The sequence below is a fragment of the Terrapene carolina genome, unplaced genomic scaffold, assembly GCF_002925995.2.
Source record: "Terrapene carolina triunguis isolate 2854851 unplaced genomic scaffold, T_m_triunguis-2.0 Scaffold96, whole genome shotgun sequence".
NCBI lineage: Eukaryota > Metazoa > Chordata > Testudines > Emydidae > Terrapene > Terrapene triunguis.
In genome coordinates this window covers 80168459-80181341 of record NW_020664447.1, presented here as the reverse complement: position 1 = coordinate 80181341, position 12883 = coordinate 80168459, and the positions used below count along the sequence as shown (strand labels likewise).

At 37.7% G+C, this 12883-nt stretch overlaps 1 protein-coding gene across 3 annotated transcripts in view; it reads right to left on the bottom strand.

The window, feature by feature from the left end:
* The window catches only part of PPP2R5C (protein phosphatase 2 regulatory subunit B'gamma), a 179711-nt gene that overhangs the window by 104891 nt on the left and 61937 nt on the right, over positions 1–12883 (bottom strand). Inside the window, exon 1 of one of the 3 annotated variants that reach the window (XM_024201469.2) lies at positions 4028–4197. The exons of the other annotated variants lie outside the window; for them this stretch is intronic. Within the exon in view, the coding sequence (XP_024057237.1) occupies positions 4028–4121 (94 nt within the window). The 5' untranslated portion in view covers positions 4122–4197. Of the gene's footprint in view, positions 1–4027; positions 4198–12883 lie in introns of those variants that run through there. 3 annotated transcript variants of the gene reach the window in all.

Below are 12883 nucleotides of genomic sequence, written 5' to 3'. Positions count from 1 at the left end.
TGTAGTATGAATTGCAGCCATTAAGAATTCAGGCCAATAAAGCAGTGTCTATACTAACTGGTTTGGGGTTTTTGGGGGGAATCTTTCCCACTGTTGTTTTTCCACCAGTGCACCTCAGAGCAGATCTAGATAACATGGTGGTAAAAATGACTGTGCCCCCAGTTTATACTAGCACTGTCTCTTGTGTTACCATTTGTGAAGCTACACTAGTCGCAATGCAATGATGGGAGATTTCTCCAGAAATGCTAGTGCAGAGAAGGATGGATGGATACATCTACAGTGGAAATATTTGTAAGCATTCTTCCTGTATCAGTGGAAGCTAATAGGCTGTTGTCCACACTAAAAAACAGAATCCATATTTCTCCAAAAATGCCTGCATTCTGTCTATACTACAGCTATCATTTTCTGTATCTGTGCAGAAAAGTGCTTACAAGCTTTCCTAGTACAGACATGACTTTACTAAAGCGAGACTTCTGTTTGCAGTGGGGAGGGGGAGAGAATGAGATCTCATCTTCCTAGTTTTCATAACTCTTGTTTAAGCTATTTATAGAAAATATCTGCAGTTAGCATTAGTAGATCTCTTTTCTCCTCTAAGGTGGAAATTTAAAAAAAAAGTAAAAAATGGAAGTGCATTTTTATCTTTAAATATTTTCCACAAGCATGTTTAGCAAATACTCCCTATATGAGTTTTATGAAAATATAAATTAATGTGCACACACACACACTATACTGTTTTTATTTAAGATAAATACCTATTATCATAGCTTAAAATATTTACCGGATAATGGGTAGTCAAAAGCAACCTGCTAGAGTGTGTCAAACATTTTCTGAAAATAAGTTTTCTGGCAGAAAACAATGATTTGATTAAATCAAAACATTTTATAGGAACATATTGATTCTACCTAACTTTGACAAAATCATCAAAACATTTTTTATAAAGTCAAAGCACTTTTGTTTGGACTTTTGTATTATTTATGCTATAAAATATAGTATACAGTTTATATTATGCAATTTATATAATGAATTATAATAAAGTCAAAACAAGGCACTTCACTTAAGGCTGTTCTGTGGGAAATTTTGTTCAAAGGGAAATTTCAGAATTTCATTCCAATTTGGGAAAATAAGCAATTTTGGAACTGTTGAAATTTCCTATAGAACAGAAATTCCAAGTTTCAATCAGCTCTAGCAGATGCCAAAAATAACTCACCAGCAAAATCAATGGGCATCCTAGCAAAAAGCCCAGCCCTTGCCCCTACCTCTTCCCCTCCAAACCTGACAGAGTATACTGGGATTTCAAACAGGGTTCTCCTTTGACTCTGCTTGGGACTCCCTCTTATGTTTAGCTAGGAAAAAAACTAAAAAACTGAAGCCACAGAATCCACCACAAAACACGCCCTTTGCTGCAGAATTCTGTACTAGTGTCTATGATTTCACTTTAAAAAAATATTTAAAATATCCTTTACAGTTGCAAAGAAAACATCCCCATCACAAGCCAAACTTAATCCAGTGCAATGTCACCTCATCTCTGCAACAGAGTATCTTCTAGAACAGATGCTTCAGAGGGCATGAACAGAACAATGCAATTATCAAGTGATCCATCCCCTCATGTCCATTCCCAGCTCCTAGCAGTCAGAGATTTAGGGACACCTAGAGCATGGGGTAGCGTCCCTGACCATCTTGGCTAATATCCATTGTGAAAACTGACCATTTATTCTTGTTTGTTTCCTATCTTTTAACCAGCTACTGATCCATGAGAGGACCTTCCCTCTTATCTCATGACTACTTACTTTGCTTAAGAGCCTTTGACGAAGTCCCAAACCGAAGGCTTTCTGAAAGTCCAAGTACACTATATCAATAGGATTAGTCCTTGTACACATGCTTGTTGACACCCCCAAAGAATTCTAACAGATTGCTGAGGCATGATCTCCCTTTAAAAAAGCCATGCTGACTCTTCCCCAACATATCATGTTCATCTGATAATTCTGTTCTGTTATAATTTCAATCAATTTGCCTGGTACTGAAGTTAGGCTTACTGGCCTGTCATTGCTAGGATCTCACCTCTGGAGCCTTTTTAAAAAATTCATCTTAAATTTTGTAAGCTTCAGTGAACCAAAAAATTCAGCACATTTTGTTGGAGAAATTAGGGGAACTTGACAGAGTACTTTTTTTGGGGTAGGGTGGGGAGAGGAGTAGAGAAGGTCTGCTTTCAGTCACTTTGGCTTGTATTCCTTTGATTATGGGCAGAGTCCCTGCTCTCACTCAATGGATAAAACGTCTTGTAGGGCAGTGGTTCTCAACCTTACAGACTACTGTACCCCTTTCAGGAGTCTGATTTGTCTTGAGTATCCCCCAAGTTTCACCTCACTTAAAAACTGCTTGCTTACAAAATCAGACATAAAAAAGTGTCACAGCACACTATTACTGAAAATTTCCTTACTTCTCATTTTTACCATATAATTATAAAATAAATCAATTGGAATATAAAGACTATTTAAATTTCAGTGTATAGTATATAAAGCAGTATACACAAGTCATTGTATGAAATTTTAGTTTGTATTGACTTCGCTAGTGCTTTTTCTGTAACCTGTTGTAAAACTAAGCAAATATCTACATCAGTTGATGTACCCCCAGAAGTCCTCTGAGTACCCCCCAAGATGTGTATCCCTGGTTGAGAACCAGTGTTGTAGAGCACTCCCCAACCCACAAGCCAATATTATGGTCTCTTGGAATACATCCAAATCCCTCTTCAAGCAGCTGGGTGATACTAACCTTTTAAAAGGTATCACAAGGAATTATAATTTTGCTCTAGTAGAGATCAGATTCTACTGTTTAAATCAGGGATCCAGGCTTTCCAGCAGGAATTCTTTGGCCGTTATAGCAAAATGTTTTCAATACAGGAAATCTATGTACAGTATGCATCTGAACAATTTAGCTTATACCACAAAAAGCTGAAAAGACTAGTTGATGCAATACAATTTCAGCTCTAAAAAGCAACAGAGGGTCCTGTGACACAGGACCCTCTGTTGCTTTTTACAGATTCAGACTAACACGGCTACCCCTCTGATACTTAATTTCAGCTCTGTTTCTTTGATAAAGGTTGAACGCAGTTGTTCAAGTTGTCATCACCACATCCAATAAATGTTTTGGACTCAAGAAAAGAGTTATAAAAACAAATTCAATGAAAGAGAATGGACATTAAAAAAAATAAACATTTTTAACCTGCTAAGGTATTTTACTGCTTTTAAAAACCAGAAATATAGCAATGCCAGGCATTAGTAATTGCAAGATATACTATGTATTTTTTCCCTACCTAAACACCATACCTAATTTTGTTTCAGATTTAGAAACTTGGTAAAAAATGTAAATTTACAATACATTCCTATTCTATGAATCCCAGACTATATACTCAACAACTAAAAAATATTTAATATTCAAATTACAAAAGCCAATTTTCACAAAACTTGTTTGTTAAAGTAAAACAACAACAACAAAACCACACACACTTCTAGGAAGTGATTTTTGAATAAATACTAGATATTTTCATTATAATTCTTGGTATTTTTCCAGTGGACTTCCTAGTTCAGTTACTATCTGTAGTGATTTTAGAGGCATTCTAGTTTGTTCACACAGAAAAAGCATTGCAGCACTCTGAACACTTACATTATGCTACACAAACTGTGTACTGATAACTTAGCTCTGCCCTGCCCCCAACCCAATACCTTTCTGGGGTAGTGACTTCACATCCTTTGACATCAGCAAAGCTAGAAAGGGGGATGGGAGAGTCACAGTAGAAAGCAGCAAAACCTGCTTTTAACTATACAAGCGATGCTTCTCTGAATTTTTAAATTCTCCAAATAGCATTTAATATAAAACTGATTTCCATATTCCACAATTATACTGAGTCTGCATCAAAACAGAATAGATTCTACTACAAAGGACTTCCTGCTTTCCTTATCTGAAAATCACAATAGCCATTTATTAGCTAGCCACACACAGTTTCAATTCACTGAAACACACAATAACTCACCTCTAATATGTAAAAGGGCCACGGGCTGAAACGGCCCATTGGAATTGGCTGCATCAACCACCATCCTGCTGCCAGCTTTATTACATGTCAACATCTAGGCTTCAGCAGGAAAGGCAATGTACTCCTTAAGGCAAGAAACCAGCCTCCATTTTAGTTTAAAAAAAAGACAAACTGAAGCTCTCTGCAGCTGGAGGGAACTGGCTAGTTAGTGATGTAAGCAGTCAGGAGAAATCTGATTGGCTAATAGCAGCAACTTAAAATGACACTAAAAAGCTGCAAATCAAAAAAGGTTTCTGTGTGGCTGTCACTGCATTAAGCTTGTACATTTTTATGCTTTCTCTTGTGCCTCCATTCATCAGTAATTTTAAACAGAGCCCTTTTCTCAGCACACTCTCATGAGCTAAACCTGCAGAGTAAACAAACTTATCTTGACAAAGGAGCTTGAACAAATTACTGAAAACTTTCACCCATGATGATTTTACTGTTGGCACTTAGAGCTTTGCGTATAATGTGTACAACATACGGTATACATGTATAAGGTGCTAGGCATGGTATATGTACTTGTGCTGAAAATGCAAAAGTTTAGACATTTTCTCCTAAAAACAATTGCCACTGAATCTCAAAATAAAAGTTCTCATTAATACTCATATCATATTAATAGTGTGATTCAATCAGCGGTTGATTTCATTGCATAGTAAGAGCAATATCTTTTTACAATGTTAATTTTCAAATGCCATATATCTCAGATTTTTAAGTACACGTACTTTACTGTATTACTGTAATTAAATCTAGCATGAAACATTAAATTTCAATGCTGTACCTCCTAATTATTTATACCAAATAAATCAATACATACCAAATAAATTAATAACTTTAGTAAGCAGTTAGGTAGACACTTTATGGAAAACTTTGTAAAGTTTTCTGTTAAGATAAAATTCTTCTTTTATACCTCATTCCTCCTCCTTATATCCTTATTAAGATGAAAGATAGGCATCTTAAAATTTAATCTAAAATATAACCTGTGAGAAAAACAAGATTTTATAAAAACTCAACATTATTTCACTTTTCAAAATTCCAATAACCATGTTTGTTTAAAAATACTGAAATCCAAACATTGCACTACTAAGAACCTGAAAACCATATTGTGTATAAACAAGTGAAACTCAAAATTGACTGTCCAAGCTAAGAAAAAAAATTATAGTAACAAGTAGAATGAATTTTTAAGCTTTTCACTTTTATTAAAATCATAGAAACAGAACTGGAAGGGACCTCAATAGGTAGTCTAACCTAGTGCCTTGAACTGAGTCAGAATTTAGTACATCTAGACCATCCCTGGCAGGTGTTTGTCTAACCTGTTCTTAAAAACCTCCAATGACAACCTCCCTAGGTAATATGTTCCAGTGCTTAAGAACACTTACAGTTAGGAAGTTTTTCCTAACATCTAACCTAGATCTCCCTTGCTGTAATTTAAGCCCATTAAAATGTATTGTTAGTGATATACGGTAGGTAAACATTTCTTTACAACAAAAGAATTAACTTGACAGTACCCCTTAAAAGCAAATATTTGAAAGATCATTTCTCCTTATTGCTTCTTACTCCTCCCACACATAGGAATGGCATTCAGAAAACTAAATGCATTATGCTGCTTATATTTGCCCCTAAAAATGCTCTCTAATATAATGCAAATATTTAAGGTCTAGCAGCACCAGCCTAAATTATCAACATACGTCTAGAAAAGGGGTATGTCAGAGAGGAGAAAAAAGGACTGTATTTTTTATGTAACAGGTGGTGATTGGAACTCAAGTTCCCTATTCTTCCAAATTAATTGAAGCCCTAGAAAACATTTTAAAGATATTTTCCTTGTTTCTCAGAATTCATGAAAGCAATTTGTGCATGTTTTAGTTAAAATGAGTTTTTACTCCCAACAAAACAAACACCATACCAAAGGGCTGAGCCTGTAACAAAACTAGATTTAAAAACAAAAATAGAAATTAAAATGACAGCTCTGCCTAATGACTGGACTATAATCACCTGACAACTGATGTACTCTCTCTATACAGTACTGTCAGTGAACTCTACGTTGTAAGCTCTTTGGGGAGGGGCTGTTCTAGGTCCTGTACAACACCACGCATGCTGTCTGCACTCAAAACAAAATACCACAACTACCAGGTCTTGGTGGAACAAAGGAGGAGAAATTTTGTGACAAATTAGTTTCATTATTTTCACAAGTTTTTTTTTTTTGACAGCAGAATTCTGTAAATAAGTCCTGCTTTTTCATTTATCCAAAGTGAAATTTAGTTGTTTTGTAATATGCTAAGACAAATCACTAAAGCCAATTTTAATTTTAAAGCAATGCAGTTTCATTGGTTCCGACTAAGGCTGTCAGTTAATCACAGTTAACTCAAGCGATTAACTCAACACAAATTAACGCGATTAAAAAATTAATCGTGATTAATCACAGTTTTAATCGCACTGTTAAACAATAATAGAATACCAATTTAAATTTATTATAAATATTTTGGGTGTTTTTCTACATTTGCAAATATATTGATTTCAGTTACAACACAGAATACAAAGTGTACAGTGCTCACTTTAAAAAGAATCAAAAATACAAATATTTGCACTATATATTAAACAAAAGAAATAGTATTTTTCAATTTACCTCATACAAACTGTATGTAATCTCTTTATCATGAAAGTGCAACTTACAAATGAAGAATTTTTTTTTAAAAAACATAACTGCACTGAAAACCTAAACAATGTAAAGCTTCTGATCCTTTAAGTCCACTCAGTCCTACTTCTTGTTCAGCCAATCGCTAAGCCAACAAGTTTATTTACATTTATGGAAGATAACGCTGCCCATTTACAATGTCACCTGAAAGTAAGAACATGCTTTGACTTGTAGGTTACACTATTTTTTTACAGTGCAAATATTTGTAATAAAAAATAATAGTATGAAGTGAGCATTGTACACTTTGTATTCTGTGTTATAACTGAAAAAGTAGAAAAACATCCAAAATATTTACAATAAATTTAAATTGGCATTCTATTATTATTTTAACAGTGTGATTAAAAAGGAGATTAATCGCGACTATTTTTTTAATCTCACAATTAATGGCGATTTTAAAAAAATAATTTGACACCCCTAGTTCCGACACATCTCCTCAATGTACTCACTTTCTTTAGCTTCCCCGCACCCACACCCTATGCATGCTACATCAATGTAAGAGAATTCACATTTTAGCTCTTTGTTCAGGCATTCCAGCCTCGGTACTCTTTACAAAGATTAATAGGCAAAAGCACTGCTAGTGCATCAGCATGGAAGTTAAGTAGTGCGCCAGGGGCACAATAAAGCAGTCAAGTGAGGACCAGAGCTGCAGTTACAAAAAGGTTGCACAATATGGGGCAGTCTTGTTTTTGCAATCACAGCCGTGCTAGTATTGCCTGACTTGGGGCATCAAAGGTTTTGGAACATCCAACAGCCGAAGAGGAGCGTTTACAGTTAGGTCGTGTCGTAAGCAGGTGAAACAGCAATCGATATGAAAGCTACATGTGGTATCTCATCACTTTGCATTAGGGCTCCACAAGACCAACGGCTAAGCCCGATTAAAGCCATCACTAGAGAGCTGGTTAAAATAATCATGAATCATATTTACACTCACTTTGATCTATAGAGAACATACTTTGAGTGACATGTGGAATCTAGATTTTTTGACTATCTCTGTCAAACAAATTCTAGTGTTTTATAACAGCCTCACTGAAAAACAGGAAAACACCAGTGCCTGTGTAGCTTCATTCATGGTTTGAGCCACACAAAAAAATCATTTGCAACCAAAGGACAAAATATCTTTACTAAAGCTAAGTTAGTTTAAACAACTTCATTTGGAAAGAAAATCAAGAACGTAGTAATTCTCTTCAAGACCTTAATTTTGGGAGGGGAAAAATATTAGGGTTTGTTTAAAAGTAGAAAAGATATGGGACTGAGGAGAGAAAGGATATTCTAAAGAGCAATTTATAAAATAAAAGCCAGAAATAAGAAATGTAGAAAATACTGGGAGAGGTAGAAGACATATACCATCAAAAATCAATAACTAATTAAATAAAACTCAATGTGTGGGAAGACAGTAATTCCCTAGGTTGATAAAATAACACTTGAAAGAAATATGAGTACCTTGGCCTAAAAAAAGGAGGAAAAGCACGGAGGAGGAGGAGAAGTCCTCAACAATTGAAATCCACTTGAAGTTTGTGCAAATTAACAAAAACAAAGAGGCAGCTTTGTTGTAAAACAGGTGAATATATTTTTAAGTTATGATTCCTGAAATTGGGCTCTTTCAAAAGAATGAATATGGTGCAATATGGGAAGTCTCCAGTCTCTGGGGCTTTTCTGTAAACTCTTCTACCAGAAATCTGATTTCCACCATCACCTCTAATTTCAGTCGGGGGAAGGGGGTCTTTAAAAAAAAAAAAAAAGTCAATAAGTCTTTCACTGAAAAAGGGGATGTTTCAGACAGATAATTTACTTATTCATACAAGTGGATCTGTTAACTAGAGGCATAACAAGAGTAATGTGTCTCCTGAATCAGGCAAAACTTCTGCAAAATCCCTTAATTGCTGGCAAACATCATTAAAAGGCTTATCTTAGGATCAAGCATATTTACCTAAAATACAAATTAAATGGTATGACTGAGAGATTCCAAAAAAAGAGCAAAAGAGAGGTGTCTGTGTAATGCTGGGAGAAGGAAATTAATGACCAGGATGATATTATTTGATATGCCTCAAAACATTTAGAGTCCCCATGCCCACAAACAAATCAAAAATAAGTAGTCTGCACTTTAGTACAATATATTTTATACTGAAACCAGGGAAGAAGGAGAGAGTCAAGATCAGTGGTCCCCAAACTTTTGCTGTCACCCCTCCCTCCCCCGTTACCCGTAATGGAACCTGTCCGTTCCCCCTGCAAGAAGTATGGTTGGGAGCTGTGGCCAGGAGCGGGGCCGGAGCTGCAGCTGAGAGCCAGGGCCGGGAGCGGGGCCACAATCAGGGACGGGAACTGCAGACAGGAGCGGAGCTGTGGCCCAAGCTGCGGCTGGGGGCAGAGGGAGGCTGGGTGGCATTCCCTCCCCACCCCTCATGGTGGCTGGCCCAGGCCTTGAAATGCCCCCCTAGAGGGGCATGGCCCACAGTTTGGGGACCACTGGTAGGGAATAGGGAGGGAGAGGGGAAGTTTAGGAAGTGCCTGCACACCACATAAGGCAGCAAGGGGCCACACAGATCAACCATCTCTGAGCATCATACCTGGTGATAAAAGAGGTGGAATGTTCCTGGTCCCAGAGGTTAACAGTAACTCTTCAAGACCAAGAAAAAAAATGTAACGACTACCCAACCTTTCTCCCCATCCATCCTCAACCCCTGGTGCAGCTCTCCCTTCAGTTGCTCTATTTGAAGCAGGGTACATGTCCCAAACTCTAATTTATCCTTTCACCACAGAGGTCCAATATGAAAGAGCAAATATTAGAAGACGTTATTTTAGTTCACTCATACAAACTGTTCATAAACAATAATCGTGTTTATTTGACTACTTGAGTTTTCTTAGGGTACATCTATACTACCTGCTGGATCGGGGAGAGGGATAGCTCAGTGGTTTGAGCATTGGCCTGCTAAACCCAGGGTTATGAGCTCAATCCTTGAGGGGGCCACTTAGGGATCTGGGGCAAAAATCAGTTCTTAGTCCTACTAGTGAAGGCAGGGGGCTGGACTCGATGACCTTTCACGGTCCCTTCCAGTTCTAGGAGATAGGTATATCTCCATTAATTTAATTTTTATTTATTTTATCCCCAATTGCTCTGCCGTCGACTCCTGTACTCCACCGCGGTGAGAGGCGGAAGCAGAGTTGATGGGGGAGTGGTGGCAGTCGACCCCGCACCGTGAGGACGCGAGGTAAGTCGACCTAAGATACGTCGACTTCAGCTATGCTATTCTCATCACTGAAGTTGCGTATCTTAGGTCGATCCCCCCTCCCCCGTGTAGACCAGGCCTGTGTGTTTATGTGTTAAGTTAAAGTTAAAAAAATAAATAAAAAGGTCAAAGATCGAGACAGTATCAATTTTAAGTTTCAACTCTCTTTTGAATTTACATCCACTAAGATTGAAATTTGATTTGAATGGGTTCAAACCAATAACCAAACCATTATTTATTTATTTAGGTGGTCTGAACTGGAACTGAACCTGAACACAACTGAACCCAACCAAAATAAATACTGGTTCAACTCCCTGAGCCCAAACTCCTCCTGCTGTATGAAGAAAACAGAAGAATTTTAAACACCCTTTTGACTTGAAAAACAGCTTCTACTACCCCTAGTTTCAGGAAGTGCAAAATTCCTTGTAAAAAAGTTTGGCACTTGCCATCTCCTGAAGAAGGGATGTGGGAGAGTCTGAAGTTCCATGTCATATTTCTTCTGCACTCCCCTGCTATATCAACATGTTGATGTTGAATGTAGCCATATATGTGCCCACCTACTTCTGGGCAGGACACTCATTACAGTCACACTGATTGCTTAGGCTGGAAGGAGGGATTAGAGCCATTTTGTGCTCTGGGCACTTTCCACTTAGTGCTCCTTGACAAAGATTTTAACACAGAATAAGATAAGTCATATCTCTTGCAACTTTATTGTGACCGAATATGAGGGGAACCTTTGCCTGTGTATGTGGCCATGAACTCCTCCATGATAATGCCAGGTCCAACCAGATTAGCGGTGACTAGAGGGCTCTGGGAGCTAGGATTAAGAAGTCAGAAGCACAGGTGGTGTTCTCATCTATCCTCCCCATTGAGAGTAAGGGCCCAGGCAGGAACACATGCATCCTGGAGATGAATGCATGGATGGTAACGATGGGAGAGCTTTAACTTCTTTGACCATGGGATGCTATTCCTTTGACTTCTTTGACCGTGGTCTGCTGGGAAGAGATGGGGTCCACCTGACCAAGAAGGGAAAGAGCATCTTTGCACAGTGAATCAGCGGGGGAATCTGATCAACATTTTAGATGTCTGTACACATATGTGAGGAGAATGGGGAATAAACAGGAAGTGCAAATATTAGTACATAAGCTAAATTATGACTTAATTGGCATTATGGAGACTTGGTGGGATAAGTCTCATGACTGGAATATTGGTATAGAGGAATACATCTTGTTCAGAAAGGACAGGCAGGGAAAAAAGGAAGAAGGGGTTGCTTTATACATAGATATATGCATTTGTTCTGAGATACAGAAGGAGGTGGGGAGGCAGACCAGTTAGTCTCAAGGTAAAAATAAAAGGAATAAAAAATAGGGGTGATGTCACAATTGGGGGTCTACTATAGAGCACCAAATCAGGAAGAGGTGGAGGATGAGGCATTTCAAAAAACAAACAACAAATATCCAAAACACAGGACCTGGTAGTAATGGGGAATTTTAACTACCCAGACATCTGTTGGGAAAGTAATCCAGCAAACCACAAAATTTCCAATAAGTTCTTGGAATGTATCAGGGACAACTTTTTGTTCCAGAAAGTGAAGGAAGCAAGCAGAAGGGGGAGCCCATTTTAAACTTGATTCTGACCAACAGGGAGGAATTGGTAGCAAATCTGAAGGTGAAAGACAATTTGTGTGAAAGTGATCGTGAAATGATAGATTTAATAATTCTAGGAAAGGAAGGAGTGAGAGCAGCAGAATAAGGACAATGGACTTCAAAAAGGCAGACTTTAACAAACTCAGAAAACTGGTAGGTAAGGTCCCAGGGGAAGAAAATCTAAGATAAAAAGGAGCTCGGGAGAGCTGGCAGTTTCTCAAGGAGACTGTATTAAAGGCACAATTGCAAACTATTCTGATGCAAAGGAAAGATAGGAAGAATTAGTAAGAGGCCAATATGGCTCCATCAGGACCTCTTTAATGACCTGAAAATCAAAAAGGATTCCTACAAAAAAGTGGAAACATGGTCAAATTGCTAAGGAGTACCAGAGAACAGCACAAGTATGTAGGAACAAAATCAGAAAGGTTAAGGCACAAAATGAGTTACAGATGGCAAAAGACATCAAAAGCAATAAAAAGTTCTTAAAAAACATTGGGCGCAAAAGAAAGATGAAGAAAAGTGTAGGTCCTCTACATAGCGGGGAAGGAGAGCTAATAACTGATGACATCAGAAAGATGAGGTGCTTAATGCCTATTTTGCTTCAGTCTTCACTAAGAAGGTTAAAGAACACCAGATACTTAATACAACTAATATTAACAACCAGGGGAAGGAATGCAAGCCAAGATAGGGAAATAACAGATTAACGAATATTTAGATAAATTAGGTGTATTCAAGTCATCAAGGGCCTGATTTAATTCATCCTACGGTACATAAGGAACTAGCTGAAGCAATCTTGGAGAACCCGTGGAGCATGGGAGAGGTCCCAGAAGAGTGGGGAAGGGAAAACATAGTACCTATCTTTAAAAAGGGGAACAAGGAGGAATTATAGACCAGTCAGCCTAACTTCTAAACCTGGAAAGATACTGGAAAAAATTATTAAACAATCAATTTGTAAGCACCTGGAGGATAACAGGGCTATAAGGAATAGTCAAGCATGGATTTTTCAAAAACAAATCATGCCAAACCAACTTAATTTCCTTCTTTGATAGGGTTACTGACCTGGTGGGGTGGGGGTTGGGGGAAGCAGTAGACTTGATATACTTTCATTTTAGTGAGGTTTTTGCTACAGTTCCTCATGACATTCTTATAAGTAAACAAGGGAAATGTGGTCTCGATGAAATTACTATAAAGTGGTTACATAACTGGTTGAAAAACTATACTCAAAGAGTAGATATCAATGGTATGCTGTCAAATT